The sequence below is a fragment of the Pelodiscus sinensis genome, chromosome 20 (genome assembly GCF_049634645.1).
Source record: "Pelodiscus sinensis isolate JC-2024 chromosome 20, ASM4963464v1, whole genome shotgun sequence".
NCBI classification, from domain to species: domain Eukaryota; kingdom Metazoa; phylum Chordata; order Testudines; family Trionychidae; genus Pelodiscus; species Pelodiscus sinensis.
In genome coordinates this window covers 29,275,304-29,293,002 of record NC_134730.1, presented here as the reverse complement: position 1 = coordinate 29,293,002, position 17,699 = coordinate 29,275,304, and the positions used below count along the sequence as shown (strand labels likewise).

The window sequence follows — 17,699 nt, the reverse complement described above, 5'->3', positions numbered from 1 at the left end:
TCGGGCAGTGGCGGGTCTTGGAGAATTTATCTTCTCCGCTCAGTTGACACCCATCTTTGTATCCTCTGGCCTCCTATCTCGTGACCCACGTTTGTGAGCTCACACCAGCGGGCCAGGGGACACGATAACCCTCAGCCACTTTCTCCTTTCTCCCTGCTGTGCCTGGCTCAGACCAAGAGCCTTCGACACGGTTCCAGGTACGCGCCCGCGCTTTCTTCTTCCTCGCGGCCCCCAGGCCAGGGGTGTTTTACAACACGGTGCCTCCACTCTCTGCAAAGTGGTCCCGTCACCCCGACAGGCAGCCTCTCCCGGCCAAAGCCCCCACCCAGGCCCCAGAGTGGAGCGCGACCGTGGGCAGGGAGCTATTGTTCTCCCTGTCCCCGGTGCTGTGTCCTGCCTGACTAGGAGTCTCGGGAGAGTCCCCCGGCGCACACACAGCACCCCCCACGCCCCACTGTCTGGAGCAAAGGGAACTCCCGCCCGGCCGAGCCAAAGCCTGCAGGGGACGCCTGCCACAGCTGCCTGGCCCAGGCAGGAATGGGCCCCCATACGCACTGTGCAGCCCCGCTGCGCTCATGTTCAGAGCCCAGGAAGCACCAGGCGGAATCTGAGCCACGGGCCTGGCAGCGTCTTCCCTTGTGGCCAGAACCAGACGTGTCAGCAGGTGAACGAGCCCCGTTTCTTTAGAACGAGGAGCCAGTTCCCCTTTGTTCTCTCCTCTGTGCTTCCGAAACCAGAACGCACCGAAAAAGTACAAAGTGCCTGTTCTTTTCAGGGCCCCCGAAATCTCCGCATTTGATTTCCTCCAGCTTTCCCGCACACATTCCACGCTGGCCTTGGACTAAGCACGAGACATTCCAGACCCAAACTAAAGCGCAAAATGGGACACGTGCCCTTCACCCGCCCAGCAGAGGTGGGAAAAGGTGACCTGGTCTTTCATTATTGTAGGGTAAACTGAGGCAGTCCATGGTATCTTGCTGAGAACTGACAAACTCAAATCTGAAAGTATCAGGCCAAGCCTGGGCAGCAAACGGCACAGCAGTTACTGTGACCCTGGTTCCCCTGGCAAGCACATCCCAAAAGGGCCTCACTCTGATAAGGCTGATACCAAACAACCGCGCGGGATTGTTTTTCATTGTCTGCTTTGTTCCTAGAAAATAAGCTTGGATCCCAAAGATCGCGCCCCACAGGGTGGCAATACCACCCCCACAGGAGACGCATTATATTTCCGGCCAACAAAATGACCATCAGCATGCCTTTGTTTATGTTGGCTCATTTCGCACGTTAAACTACCTGTATCAGTGATAACATGTTTAACTGGCAATGGGCGGAGATGCTGTGTAACTTTTGTGCATATCTCACTTCCGCTGCTAGACCTATCAAATCACTTCTCCTCCGTCCTTCTGCTACCTATATAATCTAATGTATGTTTTGGTTAAGTTAGTGCTCACCAGGCTAACCCCCGATGGGTACTCCACCAGCTGAGTGAACCAATAAATCCTCTGCTTGTTTTCACCTGCACCCAGTGTGTCCGGAATCATTCCCTACAATTATAAACAGTCGCTCACCTGGTCCTGAAACATGGCTCCCCCAAAGGCCCAGAAACACGCAAACACGAAGTACAGCTCATACAGCTCCTTGGCGGAGTCTGGTGGCGTGTTAGTCGGCGTCAGGAGGCATTCCAGCAGATACAGGATGGTTTGTATGACGGTGACTTCAGGGACGGGCGTGATCTTCTTGAACCCGAACCTCAACTTATCGAGACATGTCGGCAGGTATTTATCAAACAGAATCATTAGGTTGGCTTTCTCCGACTGCACAGTTCGCTTCTCGATCCAGCTGCTCACCACGCTGCAAAGCAAGGGGCCGGTGTCAGGGGCGCCTAGGACAGGCCGAAGCCGTGGTGGGCGGGCACGGGGGAGCACTGCACCGAGACCCAACTCACGGGTTCCAGCCCAGGTCGGCGGGGTTGATGTAGAGGATTCCCGCCCTGGACACGGTGGCGGGCGTCGCTGTCCTCAGGTGGCTGATCTCAAAGAGGAGTCTCATGGTGGGGTTGAGGGGGATCCGCTCATTGCTCGCCAAGGTGAGCACCTAGGAGGAGGGGAACCAGACAGAGAACCCACTGCCTTTGGCCGAAGCAGAAACCCAGCCTGCGGCACAGCGCTGTCAGTACTGACCTTGTTATCGTCCATGACCGTGTTCAGAGACTCAATCCACATGGGGTCTATGTCGCCATCGAGAATGATCCATTTGGGGCCAAGGTGCGTGATGTTCGCCAGGTCTCGCATCGTGGTAGAAAACAGCCCTGCCCAACACAAAGCGGCTTTGCTCGGTTTTCTGTCCCACGCGCGCTTTCTCCGCTTGCGCTACACTGCTCAGGAGGAGGACGTGGCGAAGCAGCCGCAAGAGGCCCCTCAAGAAACCTGCCAGCTTTGCTCAAGGGTGCCCCCCAGGTCTAGGGCGAGGCCGAAGGGAAGAGCAGCCCTGACAAGGTTCACGGGGCGAGGTGAGCGAGCGCTTTGCCGAGGTTTTAAACGGCGCCATTTTCTCACCATCCTTCCATTCCCGGGTGGCTGGGTGAATAACCCCGAACAGCTCATCGCAGGTTACGGCTTTCGGGTCCAGGTCCACCGCAACAGGCCTCTTCTTCAGGGACTGGTAAGTCTTGTTCAGGGATTTCAGTACCTGCCGGGAACGGGCCGGCTCAGTCCTGCCTAGGCAGCGCCAGCCTTTGACACGGCCGTGGGACCGAGCGATGCCGGCCACAGAGGCCCAGGAGCCACTGAGGGCTGCCCAGGAATTGCTTCCTGCCCCTCCGGGCGGCTGAGCGCCCGTGAGCAGCAGCCACTGGGCAGCGACGCGGACGTGTCCCCCAAGCACACGCGCTCCCCTCTGAACGGCACTGGGGGCCGAAGGAGCAGCATTGCCCCGTAACCCCCCTTCACGCGCAGCCTCCCCGGCTAAGGCCTGGCACCCGCTGCCCTCCCCTCCCCTGGGGGGCCAGGGCCGGAGCACGAAGTTCCTGCTTGTGATCAGGGCTTGCCCCAGCAGCCGGGCTGGCGACCCTCCCGTCCCCAGGCCAGTTTGCTCCGAGCTCGCGGGACGCAAGGGGAGGAGTGTGGCTGGAGAAGGCTCAGGGGCTCTGGGTCGTACCTGGGACTTGCCGCTGCCCGCGTTGCCGATGACAAACACCGAGTGTCTCACTTGAAGCAGCTCTTCCAGCTGCACCACCTTCAGCACAAAGCTCTCCTCAGCCTGCAGCCGCAGCTCCAGGATGGACTGCTTGATAATCTGGCAAGGAGGGGTCAGTGCAGCGACTGCTCGGCCACCGCCCAGCTCCCAGCCCGAGGCAGTAGCCAAAGAGGCCCCCGGGGCCCCCAGAGAACGGGCACCGGGGCTCTGCCGTGGGCCGACTGGAAGTTGGCACCAACCGCCCACTTCCCTCCCTGGGAGCTCAGCTGAGGAGAAGACAAGGAACGTTCCACGTGTCAGCGTGACGGAGAACCACGTGCTGGCGGGAAAAGGGGGAGGGGAGAGATGGATGGACAGAGGGATAGCGGGAGGGACAGACAGAGGGACGGACGGATAGACAAAGGGACAGACAGAGGGAAAGATGAATAGATAGGGACAGAGGGACGGACGGATAGACAAAGGGACAGACAGAGGGAAAGGTGAATAGACAGGGACAGAGGGGCAGATGGAAGGACAGAGGGACAGACAGCGGGACACAGGGACAGAAAGAGGGATGGACGGATAGGCAGAGGGATAGAGGAATAGACAGCGGGACAAAGGGATGGCGGGACAGACAGAGTGATGGACAGAGGGACGGATGGACAGACAGAGGGACAGATGAATAGACAGAGGGACGGAGGGACAGATGGAGGGACAGACAGAGGGACGGACGGATAGACAGAGGAATGGAGGGACAGACGGAGGGACGGAGGGACAGACAGAGGGACGGAGGGACAGACAGAGGGATGGACAGGCTGAACTCATCCAAACCCAAAGGAAAGAGAGAAAATATGGCAAAAGACCAGCTTGGCTTAACAAGGAGATCTTGCATGATCTCAAAATAAAAAAGGAGTCATATAAAAAATGGAAACTAGGACAACTAACAAAGGATGAATATAGGCAAGCAACACGGGAATGCAGGGGCAAGATTAGAAAGGCAAAGGCACAAAATGAGATCAAACTAGCTACAGGCATAAAGGGAAACAAGAAGACCTTTTCTAAATACATTAAAAGCAAGAGGAAGACCAAGGACAGGGTAGGCCCACTGCTTAGTGAGGAGGGAGAAGCAGTAACAGGGAACTTGGAAATGGCGGAGATGTTCAATGACTTCTTTGTTTCGGTCTTCACCGAGAAGTCTGGAGGTGTGCCTAACGTAGTGAATACAAGCAGAGAGAGGGTAAGTTTAGAAGATAGGATACACAAAGAACAAGTTAAAAATCACTTAGGAAAGTTAGATGTCAGCAAGTCACCAGGTCCTGATGAAATGCATCCCAGGATACTCAAGGAGCTGATAGAGGAGGTATCTGAGCCTTTAGCTATGATCTCTGAAAAATCATGGCAGACAGGGGAGATTCCAGAAGACTGGAAAAGGGCAAATATTGTGCCCATCTATAAAAAGGGGAATAAGAACAACCCAGGAAACTACAGACCGGTCAGTTTAACGTCTGTCCCAGGGAAGATAATGGAGCAGGTAATTAAGGAAATCATATGCAAACACTTGGAAGGTAATAAAGTGATAGGGAATAGCCAGCATGGGTTTGTGAAGAACAAGTCATGCCAAACTAATCTGATAGCTTTCTTTGATAAGATAACGAGCCTTGTGGATAAGGGAGAAGCGGTGGATGTCATATACCTAGACTTTAGTAAGGCATTTGATACGGTCTCGCATGATATTCTTATTGATAAACTAGGCAAATATAACTTAGATAGGGCCACGATAAGGTGGGTGCATAATTGGCTGGATAACCGTAGTCAGAGAGTTGTTGTTAACGGTTCTAAATACTGCTGGAAAGGGATAACAAGTGGAGTTCCGCAAGTGTCTGTTTTGGGACCCGTACTGTCCAAAATCTTCATCAATGATGTAGATATTGGGATAGAGAGTACGCTTATTAAGTTTGCAGATGATACCAAACTGGGTGGGGTTGCAACTTCTTTGGAGGATAGGGACATGATTCAAAATGACCGTAGCAAGTTAGAGAAATGGTCAGAGGTAAAGAGGATGAGGTTTAATAAAGAGAAATGCAAAGTGCTCCACTTAGGAAGGAACAATCAGTTCCATACATACAAGATGGGAAGCGACTGTCTAGGAAGGAGCATGGCGAAAAGGGATCTAGGGGTCATAGTGGACCACAAGCTGAATATGAGTCAACAGTGTGATGCTGTTGCAAAAAAAGCAAATATGATTCTAGGTTGTATCAACAGGTGTGTTGTAAGCAAAACTCGTGAAGTCATTCTGCCGCTCTACTCTGCACTAGTTAGGTCTCAGCTGGAGTACTGTGTCCAGTTCTGGGCGCCACATTTCAAGAAAGATGTGGAGAAATTGGAAAGGGTCCAGAGAAGAGCGACAAGAATGATTAAAGGTCTAGAGAACATGACCTATGAAGCCAGGCTTCATGAACTGGGCTTGTTTAGTTTGGAAAAAAGAAGATTAAGGGGGGACATGATAGCGGTTTTCAAATATCTAAAAGGGTGTCACAAGGAGGAAGGCGAAAATTTGTTCCTCTTGGTTTCTGAGGACAGGACAAGGAGTAATGGGCTTAAAGTGCAGCAGGGGAGGTTTAGATTGAACATTAGGAAAAAATTCCTAACTGTCAGGGTGGTCAAATATTGGAATAAATTGCCAAGGGAGGTGGTGGAATCTCCCTCTCTGGAGATATTTAAGAACAGGTTAGATAGACATCTGTCAGGGATGGTGTAGACGGAGCTTGGTCCTGCCTTGAGGGCGGGGGGCTGGACTCGATGACCTCTTGAGGTCCCTTGCAGTCCTAGGATTCTATGATTCTATGACTCCTGCTGGAACGCCAGGGCTGTGTTAAGCCCGTGCCCAGTGAACAGGAGACGGGTGTGACCGAAGAGCAGTGACCCGAACCGGGCTGAGCTGGCGGCCACAGGGCCAGGCTGTCCCCTCCTCACTCCCCGGGGCAGTGTGGGGGGACTAGCCGGCCACCACTATGCCGGCTGGAAGAAGGGAAGGGGTGACCTCCACCACCATGGCTGCCACCTCCCCCCACCATCTCCTGGGCTCCCACGAGACACCGTGTGTCCATGTCACCTTCCCGCTGAGAGGAGTCCCGCTAGCCTGGGCCAACGGGGGGGCCAAATGCTGTCACCCCCACTGGGGCTGGCTGACTCCCCCCGAGCAGGGCTATGAGAGCCCCGCACCGCTCCCCACGTGCTCTGTCCCTTGGCCACTTGCTCCTCCCCTCTGCCCGGCTGGCTGTGGCTACGGCTGTGGCTGCGGCGTGCAGCCCTTGCCAGCCTGCGACCCGCGAGAGGCCGTTGGCGGCCGTGCCCCGACTGGCCCAATGTTGGCTGCGTTGGCCGAGGGGGTCGGAGGGGCGGGGGAGAACACGCGGGAGCCAGTGCCAGGGCAGACCCGGCTCATTTCTCCGGCCTCTTGGGCATGTGTGTTTCTGTTCTGGGAAACAGGGGGGCCCGTGACTGGCCCCGGGGCCCCGTTCGACTCTTTGGGCCCCGGAGTCCGTCTCAATGAACGCATGAGGCCCTTCTCACCAACACTCAACGCCTGCGCTCAGCAGGGCCGGGCTCCACATTCACCTTTTCAAAGTTCAGGTCCCGTTTTCTAGGGACGTCCAGCGCTGGGAAAAGGTCTCCAATGAGCCCCATGAACACTGGCAGGTCGTCCGTCACAATCTTGGGGATGTTGAAGTCTCGCAAAGCTCTCATCAGGACTTGATCCTCCGCACGGCCCGGGTCCCCCCTCTTCAAGGAGCCTGCTACCACCAGCACAGACTTGATCGCTCTCAAGCCCCAGTCATAATGATCCTGGCAACGGGGGAAAAGTCTCACGTGGTGTTTGGAGGAAATACAACAGGGTTACATTAAAAACAAGCAGGAAAACCACAGCCCCCTCCCCAGCCCAGACTCCAGAGTCTGCGCAGCGCCCAGGAGAAACGCCCGTACGGGGGTGTTTGCAGGGGACTCCGTCCAACAAAGGAAGGGATGAAACACCAGCAACCTGTGTGTGTGGGGGGGTGCTTCCCTTTATTCTACTGGCAGGTACGGTGCTGCGCCTCCTTACTGCGCTGCCCTGCCACAGGCAGGCTGAGCGCTCTCAGCGGTCACATCATGGGTGGAGCGGGATTTTCCAGCAATGTCGCTCACAAGCCTTAGAACAATGCAGGCAAGTCGCTGCCAAGAGCTGCTGCTGCCTGAAAGACATCTCAGCCAGACACCCTCCTCCTGCTCAAAGCATCCGGGCTACCGTTCCATTACCTGCTTGGACAGTAGCTCTTTGCATAGCGTATAGAGAGTAATAAACTTTCTAGCAAGCAGCCTGGCATCGAGAAACCCTTCTGCCACAAGCATGATTTCACAGATGAGCTCAAAGTCTGGGACAACCATGGCACAGGGTCTGCAGGAAAGCAGGCGAACAACGTTCTGTCAGACTTTGCGACGTTCGTTCTTCCCCGCCCCTTCTGCGACACAGGCACGGCGCCGAGCGCGAGGGAGGTGGAATGTGGCTGGGGTGGGTTTTCAGAACGGCGCCTCGCTACACTGTATGCAGTGTGTGCGCGCGCGGCCTCTCTCTGGTGACCGTAAAGGGCCCTGACACAGCCCAGTGACAAACGAGTCTACACCCCGCAGTGTCCATGAAGCAGGTTCTGATGCCAGCCGCCGGCACCCAAATACCTGAATAAAGCTTTGAGATTTTCCGGCAATTCCGTCCGGCCTGCATAGCCTGGGTTCATTGTTATGAATAGTCCAACGGTTGGCGTGAGAGAAATCACGTCTCCAAGGAAATTAAATGTTATCTTTTTGGCCCGAATGGCATCTTGCACGCATTTTACCTACACAAGACAGAAGAAGATTCAGCATCAACAGCGCAAAGAATTGCAGCCAAAAGCCCTGCCCTGTGCACCCTTAACCCCCTGGAAATGCTGCCAGAGGGCCCAGGCCAGGTCTACACTGCGGGGAAGGTCAGGTTAAGGGACGTGACTCCGTAAGCCTGGTTTGGCGCCCTCTCCGCAGTGGAAGGTCGATGGAGAAATGCCTCAGTTCCCTTCCCTTACTGCTCGTGACACAACTGTGCTGACAGGGGCACCCTCAGCATTCGATTTAGTGGGTCTTTACTAGACCCGCTAAATCAAACCCCGGAAGATCAATCTCCAGAGTGTGATCCCTCCAGTAAGTGCACGTGGCCCTGGTGGGGGCATGCAGGCTGGAGGCAGTCACCCTCACTGAAGCAGGATGGGGACGCCTGTACTCAATGCGTGGGCATTACTCCCACGTGTCCAGGACCGTTGGGGGAGTAGCGGCTCCTCGCTCTGAAGGAGGGATGCAGAATCTGGTTCTCAGTGCGGTCCCTTGATTTCATGCAGCTTGGTGCTACTCAGCCTGCGTGGGGGGATGGAGCCGGTCCCTGGAACAGTGAACCTGATGGTGCATCTCTGGTGCTAGGCCCCCGCTATCCTGGAGCCCAGTCCCTCCCATGGAGCCATGGGCCAGACCGGCCTGAGGCGTGTTCAGTTCCCCCCATAGGTGAGCAGGAGGCGAAGGGAACGGGGCTGCTTGGTGGGATGCTCTGTGGTTTCCCCGTTCTCGGGGCACACCCCGCACGGGGGGCCGCCGCCCGAGCCCGCACACTGCGCTGTCATTAATTCCGCAGGCCGCAGCAGAGAGAGCGCCAGTGTGGCTAGAACTGACCCGCCTGCGCCGGCGTCTCGGTGGCCACCGCCCGAGCCAGCGAGATTCCCGCTGGCCTGGGAGCACAGTGGCCGGTGAAGTCACCCCTCGTGTCCGAGACGTGTCCGAGGGGGGGATGGGTAGGTCCCATAGTCCAGCCCCTGCACCGAGGCGGAGCTAAGTATTATCTAGACTGGGGGGCGCCGCCAACCTTTACACGCCCAAGAGCACTCCTTACCTTTAAGGGCAGCCCAGGATCTGCCCTGCCGCTTCCCTGAGGCCCCGCCCCTTCCCCCAAAGCTCCGCCCACTCCTCTCCATCTCCCCCACCCGCACTCACTGTCACTGGGCTGCGATGTCTTTGCACCCTGCTCAACTACCAGGGTCGCCTGGATGGTTTGTCAGAAGGCAGCGAGCCCCCTAAAATGTTGCCGCTGTCACGTCAAGCAGCAGGCTGCCCCAAATCCCCGTGCAGAGAGCTGCCGCGGAGCCAGTCCTGCACCGGGACAGTGCCCCTTCCGACTGCCGGGGCAGCGCAGGGCTGAGCAATTCGCAGCTGCTTGGGGAAGGCTGCCCTGAGCGCCCCCTCCCCCCCCCGCGGGGCCTCCTACGCACAGCTCCGAGCCGGGGAGCCAGCAGGTCGGCCGCTCTGTGCCTCAGCCACTCCCCACTGGCACCGCGACTGGCCGAGCGCGCAGTGTGCAAAACCTCCCCCGCCGCGCAGCCCCTCTGCTTTTGGCCTGGGAGAGCGCCCCTGAAAGGAGAGCTGGCTGCGACGTACTGGCTTGTGTGCATATCACAGGCTACGTCTAGACTACGGGCTACCGGAGGTATCCCGCAAAACCCCGCCATGTCCACGGAACGCGTTTGCTCTTCGCTTTTTTGTGTGGAAGAGCAAACGCGCTTTTCGGGGAGCCCTGTGCACCTCATGTCATGGGCATAAGGACTCTGCCAAGAGGCTTTGCCACCACGGGGCCAAATGGTGGAAATGTCTCTTCTGAAAAAAAAGCGGAAAAAAGCGACACAAAATGCAGAGCGTATTTTACGTAGCTTTTTCCAGAAAACCGCTGCAGTCTCGACCTAGCCACAGTGTGTACTAGTAGGACAGGTGCGCGATGCAGACTAGCTATCATTAAATACTCGTTACACACGCGTTAGGGCAGGGACACAGCCCATTTCCGCCTGTATCTTTCACTGACGCTGCATCTCACAACATCCGGCGTTTGCTGAGTGGTGTAAGCTGAGGGGGCCCATTGCTCACTCCCGGAGCTGCCAGACTCCGCCGCTTTCTGGCCATGCCACGTTCTCCCTACGGGGACACGCATGTGAACCAAGCACACGTGCAGGGAGGCGCGTGCCGATTGCACACAACACTGACTGTGGGAGGCCACTAGCCCAGGTTGCCCGTCGCAGCCAGAGCCACGAACACTCCTACCTGCACAGCAATGACGGACAGCACCTCCACGGAAATGCGATTGAACTCATCAAAGCAGCCCCAGGCTCCCGTCTGAGCCAGCCCCTTGTAGATGTTCCCACAGGACTAGGAGCAAAGCAATGGGAGAAGGCGGCCGTCACGCAGGCCCAGGTCGAAGGAGGGCGTCCATGTCGCCCAGCACTGCGCTCAGCCACGAGGAGCGAGGGAAGCCCTGCTCCCGGAGGGAAATGTTGCCTCCTTTGTGAAAACCCCTTTGCGGCCACCCAGGGTTTCTCTCCAGCTGCAGCATGTGCTGCCCAGCTCCACACACTAACACCCGGCTTCCCGCCGCATCCCACCTGGGCCCAGCCAGCATCCTCCATGGAGCCTGAGCTGCTCCAGGCGGTGTGACGCTGCCCTGCAGAGACTGGCCCTGGAGGCCTGGGCTGTCCCCTGGCAGCAGGAGGGAAGGGCAGTGTCTCCCCCAGCTGCCAGGCTTACCTGTGGGAAAGGGCTGGGCCGGCCCATGCCTGCTTTGGCTACTAGCCCTGTGCTATGGAAGGAGGGAGCACAGCTCCTGCAGAGACTGGTGCAGGGCTTATTAGCAATGCTCAGGAGAATGTGCTTTGCTTGGGAAGGAAGCTGCTGAATTTGTCATGGGGGCGGGGGGCAGAGCCCTGGAATCTAGCTGACCACCCAGTGCATCTGCTGTGCCCCCTCCCTGAGAGATGCTGTGATGGACAGGAGGGCTGGCCAGCATTCGGTGACTTAAGGGTTACACTCAGGTAGTGAGGGCGTCGGCAGGGAGCCAATGGGAGAGAGAGAGAGAGGGTGTTCACATTGGATTGAAGAGATACCGGCCTAGGAGCTGGGGAAACCAGGCGAACTCCCAGCCTACAAGGACTACTGGGCGTGGAAGTGGACCGGACCTTGGAGCACAGATTGGCAGTAGACAGGAAAATGTCTAGTTAGACACGATCAGGTCACTTTCATTGTTTTGTCTGGTTAAGTCCCTGTGCCCCCATACACTGTATCTAAGCTGTAGCCCGAGAGAACATTTTCTGGTTTAATCTGCTCTTTTCTCAGCTGCTCTGCAGCACCCAGCCACCAAGCGCGCTTCATCACCAGTGTCTTTTGCGTGTTCATAAATCCCCTTTTGGAAGGCCTTGGTTCAACTCTCGTGCCCTGGAAGGTAAGAGGAGGCCAGCGTGCGCCTTCCTGACCCCAGAGGCCAGCTAGCGGAGGCTGCCCTTTGTTTTCTTTCTTTCTTCACGCTCCCTTGTGGCAAAAGAGCCTGGGGGCTCCCCCTCTGAAAAAGCTCCTGGGTCCAAGAAGAAGGGTGGTAGCAGCTACCTCCCAGGGCCAGGGACTCTGTGACCTTGGGGTGCCTGTAGCAGCAAGGGATTTGGGCCCTCACCTCCTGCCCTTGGAGTGCCAGAGCGGGGAACGGCCCTGACAGGTCCCCTGGGGTGTCTAGACTACAGGGTTGTGTTGACGACACTGTCCCTGCGTCTGCCCTGCCGCCGAGTTCAGTAAGTCGACAGAACACAGCAGTTTTGTCGAGGGCGGTAAAGCTCATTCTCCGAGGAATAGCGCCTTTTGGCGACAGAGTTCTGCTGACGGCAGGCGCTATTGCATCCAAAGAGAACGTCTAGACTCTGTCGACACAGCGGCTTGCTTTGTCGCAGAACCGGCTGTAGTCTAGACGTACCCCCAGGACTCACTGCTGCACTGGCACAGGCGAGACAGGCCCGGCTACACCTGCTAATCTGCCGCAGCCAGTCCGAGCTTTGTCCCTGCGGGCCAGTCTCAGGTACTCCAAGGCAGTGGTCCCCAACTGCCGGGCCACGGACCGCTGGCTGCCAGGCCACGCCCACGCCTCGACGATTGGCCCAGTCTGCCCAGGAACCCCCTTCCCCTCCCCCGGGCTTCGCTGCAGGACGTTGCCTTGATGCGGGGGCGCTGCCCGAGCCCAGGGGAGGCAGCGCGGCGGGTTGCTCGCTAGGACCAGCAGCAGCGGGCAGGGGCTCTGGGAGCCAGGGCTGGGCTGGGGCTCTCGCCACCGCTGCTCGTGGGGACTCTGGTGGGGAGGGGGGGGCTGCTGAACCCCCAGCCGGGAGGAGGCCAGTCCCACTGCTCCCCAGCAGCCTTTCCCAGGGCAGAGTCCCCAGCCTGGCCAGCCCCTGCCGCAGAGCGGGCAGCGCTTGGGGGGCAGGTAAGAGAGACCCCCCCTCCCCTGGGAGCAGTGCACCCGGTACCCCCGAGCTGCAGGGGAGGGTTTGGCCCTGGGCTGCTCCCAGTGGAGCTGGCTGCGATCCCTGCCCAGGGACCAGGGAAGCTGCCGCTGGCGCCCAGCCTGTGCGGGGACCCAGCCCTAGGGGCGGGGCCAGGAGGGGTCTGAAGAGAGGCAGGGCAGAGAAGGGAGGTGAGGGGGAGCAAGGATGTGTGAGGCGGGGCGGGAGGGGGATGCAGGAGGCGCTGAAGGCAGGCTGGGGGGATGCTGGGGCGACTGTGAATGTTTTCAGTGCTGTAGATATCCGCGCCTCTGACCCGTTACGTGTGTGCGTGTGCGTACTGCGGCGACGCACAATAACACACAACCTCTGCAAAGTAATCACCAGAGCGAATATGCAACTAAAATGGTACCGGTCCGCCAACGGTCTGCAGTGTACCATAGAATCCTAGGACTGGAAGGGACCTCGAGAGTCATCGAGTCCAGCCCCCCGCCCTCAAGGCAGGATCAAGCTCCGTCTATACCATCCCTGACAGATGTCTATCTAACCTGTTCTTAAATATCTCCAGAGAGGGAGATTCCATCACCTCCCTTGGCAATTTATTCCAATATTTGACCACCCTGACAGTTAGGAATTTTTTCCTAATGTCCAATCTAAACCTCCCCTGCTGCACTTTAAGCCCATTACTCCTTGTCCTGTCCTCAGAAACCAAGAGGAACAAATTTTTGCCTTCCTCCTTGTGACACCCTTTTAGATATTTGAAAACCGCTATCATGTCCCCCCTTAATCTTCTTTTTTCCAAACTAAACAAGCCCAGTTCATGAAGCCTGGCTTCATAGGTCATGTTCTCTAAACCTTTAATCATTCTTGTCGCTCTTCTCTGTACCCTTTCCAATTTCTCCACATCTTTCTTGAAATGTGGTGCCCAGAACTGGACACAGTACTCCAGCTGAGACCTAACTAGTGCAGAGTAGAGCGGCAGAATGACTTCACGAGTTTTGCTTACAACACACCTGTTGATACAACCTAGAATCATATTTGCTTTTTTTGCAACAGCATCACACTGCTGACTCATATTCAGCTTGTGGTCCACTATGACCCCTAGATCCCTTTCCGCCATGCTCCTTCCTAGACAGTCGCTTCCCATCTTGTATGTATGGAACTGATTGTTCCTTCCTAAGTGGAGCACTTTGCATTTCTCTTTATTAAACCTCATCCTGTTTACCTCTGACCATTTCTCTAACTTGCTAAGGTCATTTTGAATTATGTCCCTATCCTCCAAAGAAGTCGCAACCCCACCCAGTTTGGCATCATCTGCAAACTTAATAAGCGTACTCTCTATCCCAATATCTACATCATTGAGGAAGATATTGAACAGTACGGGCCCCAAAACAGACCCTACAATCGGTTGGGCTGCTCCGGGCCAGGCTCGCTCACGGGCAGGAAGCCGTTCCTGGTGTCTAGTCTAAGTTTCCCTTCCTTGATTCCGCCCCCCCCCGAGGCGTCACTCTGCAGACCCCTGTGCCCTGCCACGCAGGGGTCCGCGTGGGGGCTTCAAAGCATCTTTGCTTCCCCAATCCTGGAGCTTTTGGGGGCTGCTTTACCTCCCCCCCCTGTAATTTAGCTGCAGGAGTCCCTCAGCAGCCAGCAAGAGGCAGAACCCCCCCCCCCCCCGGCCTGGGACGCGGACCCAGGGGCACTGCTGGCATTTTACCTTGTAGTCCATTTGCTCAGAGCAGTTGAAGACGTAGACCATGATGCCGACGGCTCGGCCCAGGTCCTTCGTGGTCTCCGTTTTCCCTGTGCCAGCCGGGCCGGCGGGGGCTCCCCCCATTATCAGGTGAAGGGACTGGGTCAGAGTGATGTAGCACCTGGAAGGCGAGGCAAGAGCGTCGTGTCTGGACAGCCCCGCCGTGCCCCGCCCTGCCCCCACTGACCGCCCGGCCCCCCGGCCGTGGGCCCTGTGGGGAGGCCGAGAGTGGAGCCTGCGTACCGGTCGGTCAGCGGCGTGATGACGAGGCGCGGGGTGTTCCCCAGGTACTCGTAGGAATACTGCAGCTGCGCGTCGCATATATTGGCATAGCAGTGCTTCCTCTCTTCGTCCCAGCGGTGTCGGAGCTGGGACTGCCAGGTGAAGGCCTGGGAATTCTCCACCTGCAGAGCCAGGGCAGAGCCTGTTTGGGAACGTCCGCAGGGCAGCGCCCCTCCCAGCCAGCCTCGCACGGAGGAGAGCGGCCGGCTGCTTCGTGGGGCTCAGCGTGTGTAGAAGGCGCCAAGCAGCCCAACCCCCCGGCCCCTGCCCTTCGGCCGTGAGAATGTAAAGCACGTGGGTGCGTTGTGCGTCTCCGCGCGGCCCTGCCTGGCTGTTCCCGCTGGCGCACCTGCTCCCCTGCGTGCAAGCCAGACTCTCGTGCCAGGCTCTCGCACTGGCAAAACAGTGACAATAAGAACGTTGCTCCAGGAAAAGGCCGGTTGCAACGCCCCAGGAAGGCGGCAACGGAACCGTGGCCTGTAGCTCTCACCTTGGCAAGGATCATTTTGGCCACCACGTCCCTGGCATGCACATCGATGGTGCAGATTGTCATGATCTTCATCCTGTCCCCCGAGGTCAAGCTGCCGATGAGCAGCGTGATCAGCGTGTTCAGCTGGCTGATCTGGGGGGGAAGGATGGCTTGACACGGCACAGCTCTGGAGGGGCCTGGCAGAGTTGGCTGCCGCCTGTCTGGCCACGCACCTGCTTTTTGTTGTAATCTTTAATCGCGTTTTCATAACCTTCCTCCAGCCTGGAGAAGGCGATGCCGACCTCGGTCGTCCACCAGATCTGCGTGCAGGTGAGCGCCACCTGCCACCGAGGCACGGAACACGGGTCGGACGGGGGTCGGCTGCAGGCCGTTCCGCGCGCGGGGACGATGCTCTTGCCTGTGGCCTTGGGTCTGCTCCCCGCTCTGGGCAGCAGCCTGGCCGGTGCTCAGACAAGCCCTCGCAGCCCCCCGCGGCCTCTCCTCAGAGACCAAGCTTCCTTTACCTCGGCCAGGGCAGCCGCCGGCTCCCCCGCAGACAGGACAGGGCCCCAAAGCAAACAAAGCGCCTAGAAAGCTCCAAAGCAAAGCTAGAAGGGGCGAAGCGAGCGCCGAGCGCAGCCCAGGCACGCTCAGGCCTCCGGAGACCAGCCGAGCCCCGGCTCTCCTGGCTTAGGCGTCCCACGAGCCCCCGGCGCGTCCATTCTCCCCAGGCCGCACGGCGCAACACTGGGCTGAAAGCGCCGCGCCCGCCACTCCTGGCCAGAGCTGCCTCCGCTCCGGGGTCCTGCCTGCCCCTCCAGCACCAGGAATCCCAACAGAGCCCAGATTTTGCCCTAGGGCATTTCTCAGTCTCAGTCTTACCTGGGATTTCCAAAGGGAGGGGCCAGGGCGTTTCCCAGCGACTCCCATTGCCCTGTGACTAGAACTGATCTGGCGCGTGGTCCCCGGCCAGGCACCAGCCCCCTCCCCGTCACAGCCGTGGCCACACTCAATACTCCCTTTCCACGTGAGTCCAGCCACGAAGAGCCACTCGCGGGTCCAGGGTCCAACACAGTGTCTGGGCCCATGCAGCAACATGACTGTATTTCTAGCCGGGCTGGGCAGGGCGGGGGTCCCTGGGCTATCTGGCAGGGCTGGGAATGGGCAAGGGGAGGGGTCGCTTGGTGGTTCCCCCCTCTGGGGCGCCTGGCACTGAGGGGCCGTGGGGCTGACCCCGCCGGGCCGCGCTCCACTCCGTCACCACTGCGCTAACGGAGTGATTCTGTGTGCGTGGCCCTTGCGTGGCGCCCTGCCCCGTACCTGCGCGGGGTAGTCGAACAGCCACTGCTCCCGCGGCTTCTCCTCGTAGGTCACCGCGGCCTCGGGGATGTCGTGGCGCAGCGTGGAGCGCATCCTGTCCATCACGCGGTTCAGCCAGACCTCCACCTAGCGCAAAGCCCCGTCCCGTCAGCGCCCAAACGGACGGCCACGCGCCAGTCTCAGCCTGGGTCGGGATCCCCAGCTTCTGCCACAGCCACACGCCCACGAGTGCCGGGCACCGGGCTCAGCGTCTGTCGCCCACCCACAACGCCCCTCAAGCTCTTCTCTGAGGCCTCTCTCTCTGAAGCTTGGAGGGCACAAAAGCGCGGCAGCAACGGCTCTGCCCTGCGTCCGGCTGCAGCGCTCCGGAGTGCGCCTGGCCGCCGTCGCAAGCACGAAGGAACGTCTCCTATCCCACGGGCCTGCACCTGCGCGCTCCCGGCCTGCCTTCACGCCCTGCCAGGGGCCTGGGCTAGTGCAAAGCGCGTGATCTAAGGAGGCGTTTTGAACATGTCCCCCCCAATATTCACATGTTGTAGAGAAGCTGTCTGGCCGCCCCGTGAACTGACGGGATCTGTGCCATCGAGGGCCGGCCACGCCCTCGGCCACAGACACTGGCCAGACTGCACAGTGTCTGCGAGAGAATCAATGGACATGTCCGTATCCGCACCGGCGACACGTTAACCTGGCGGGCACTCGCTAACGGATCGCCCAGCCGCTGCGTGACCTCAGGCCGGGTTCAAAAGCCAGCTCGACAGGAGCCACAGAACTTTACTGACAAGCTCAATTCCTACAACAGAAGCCTAAACAAGGACGTTGGCTGGCTGGCCCGCTCCACCCCACAGCCTAGGGTGTGTCTAGACTACGGGGTTTGTCGACAAAGCTATCCCTGCGTCTGCACTGCCACCGAGTTCTGCTGACATAACGTGGAGAGAACTCGGCCGTTTGGGTAACCCTCACTGTCCGAGGAATGACGCCCTTCGTCGGCAGCGCGGTGGCCGGAAGGCGTTATCGCATCCACGCCGTCCTTTGCGTCCACACTCCCATGTCGACAAAGCCGCTTGCTCTGTCACAGGACTGGCTGGAGTCTAGATGCTCTTTGTCGACAGAAGCTTTGTCAACAGCATCTGTCAACAAAGCCCCTGTCGACAAAAGCCTATAGTCTAGACGTGTCCCTAGTGACAAACCAAACCAAGGGCCTTAGCGCGGGTCCCAAGGGCTCTTATCAACTTCAGCAGCTCAAACTGACAATTTCTTTCCCTTTTGTGCCCTTCTTTTTCCTCCCTTTTCCCCCCATTCCCTCTCGGTGCTATTTATTTGGAAACTGGACCCCTTAAACTCCGGTCATCTG

The 17,699-nt window shown here is 58.2% G+C and overlaps 1 protein-coding gene across 4 annotated transcripts in view; it reads right to left on the bottom strand.

Moving 5' to 3' along the window:
* Positions 1-17,699, bottom strand: part of DNAH17 (dynein axonemal heavy chain 17) — an 89,366-nt gene that overhangs the window by 36,864 nt on the left and 34,803 nt on the right. For 3 of the 4 annotated variants that reach the window (XM_075904149.1, XM_075904152.1, XM_075904151.1), the window contains exons 32-45: positions 16,349-16,474; positions 15,262-15,369; positions 15,050-15,181; positions 14,521-14,681; positions 14,242-14,398; positions 10,315-10,419; positions 7,888-8,045; positions 7,471-7,609; positions 6,793-7,020; positions 3,157-3,294; positions 2,556-2,688; positions 2,181-2,308; positions 1,946-2,094; positions 1,569-1,851 (exon numbers count right to left, since the gene is read on the bottom strand). In XM_075904149.1, the coding sequence (XP_075760264.1) occupies positions 1,569-1,851; positions 1,946-2,094; positions 2,181-2,308; positions 2,556-2,688; positions 3,157-3,294; positions 6,793-7,020; positions 7,471-7,609; positions 7,888-8,045; positions 10,315-10,419; positions 14,242-14,398; positions 14,521-14,681; positions 15,050-15,181; positions 15,262-15,369; positions 16,349-16,474 (2,145 nt within the window). The remainder of the gene's footprint in view (positions 1-1,568; positions 1,852-1,945; positions 2,095-2,180; positions 2,309-2,555; positions 2,689-3,156; positions 3,295-6,792; positions 7,021-7,470; positions 7,610-7,887; positions 8,046-10,314; positions 10,420-14,241; positions 14,399-14,520; positions 14,682-15,049; positions 15,182-15,261; positions 15,370-16,348; positions 16,475-17,699) is intronic. The other variant, XM_075904150.1, reaches the window with a different exon arrangement.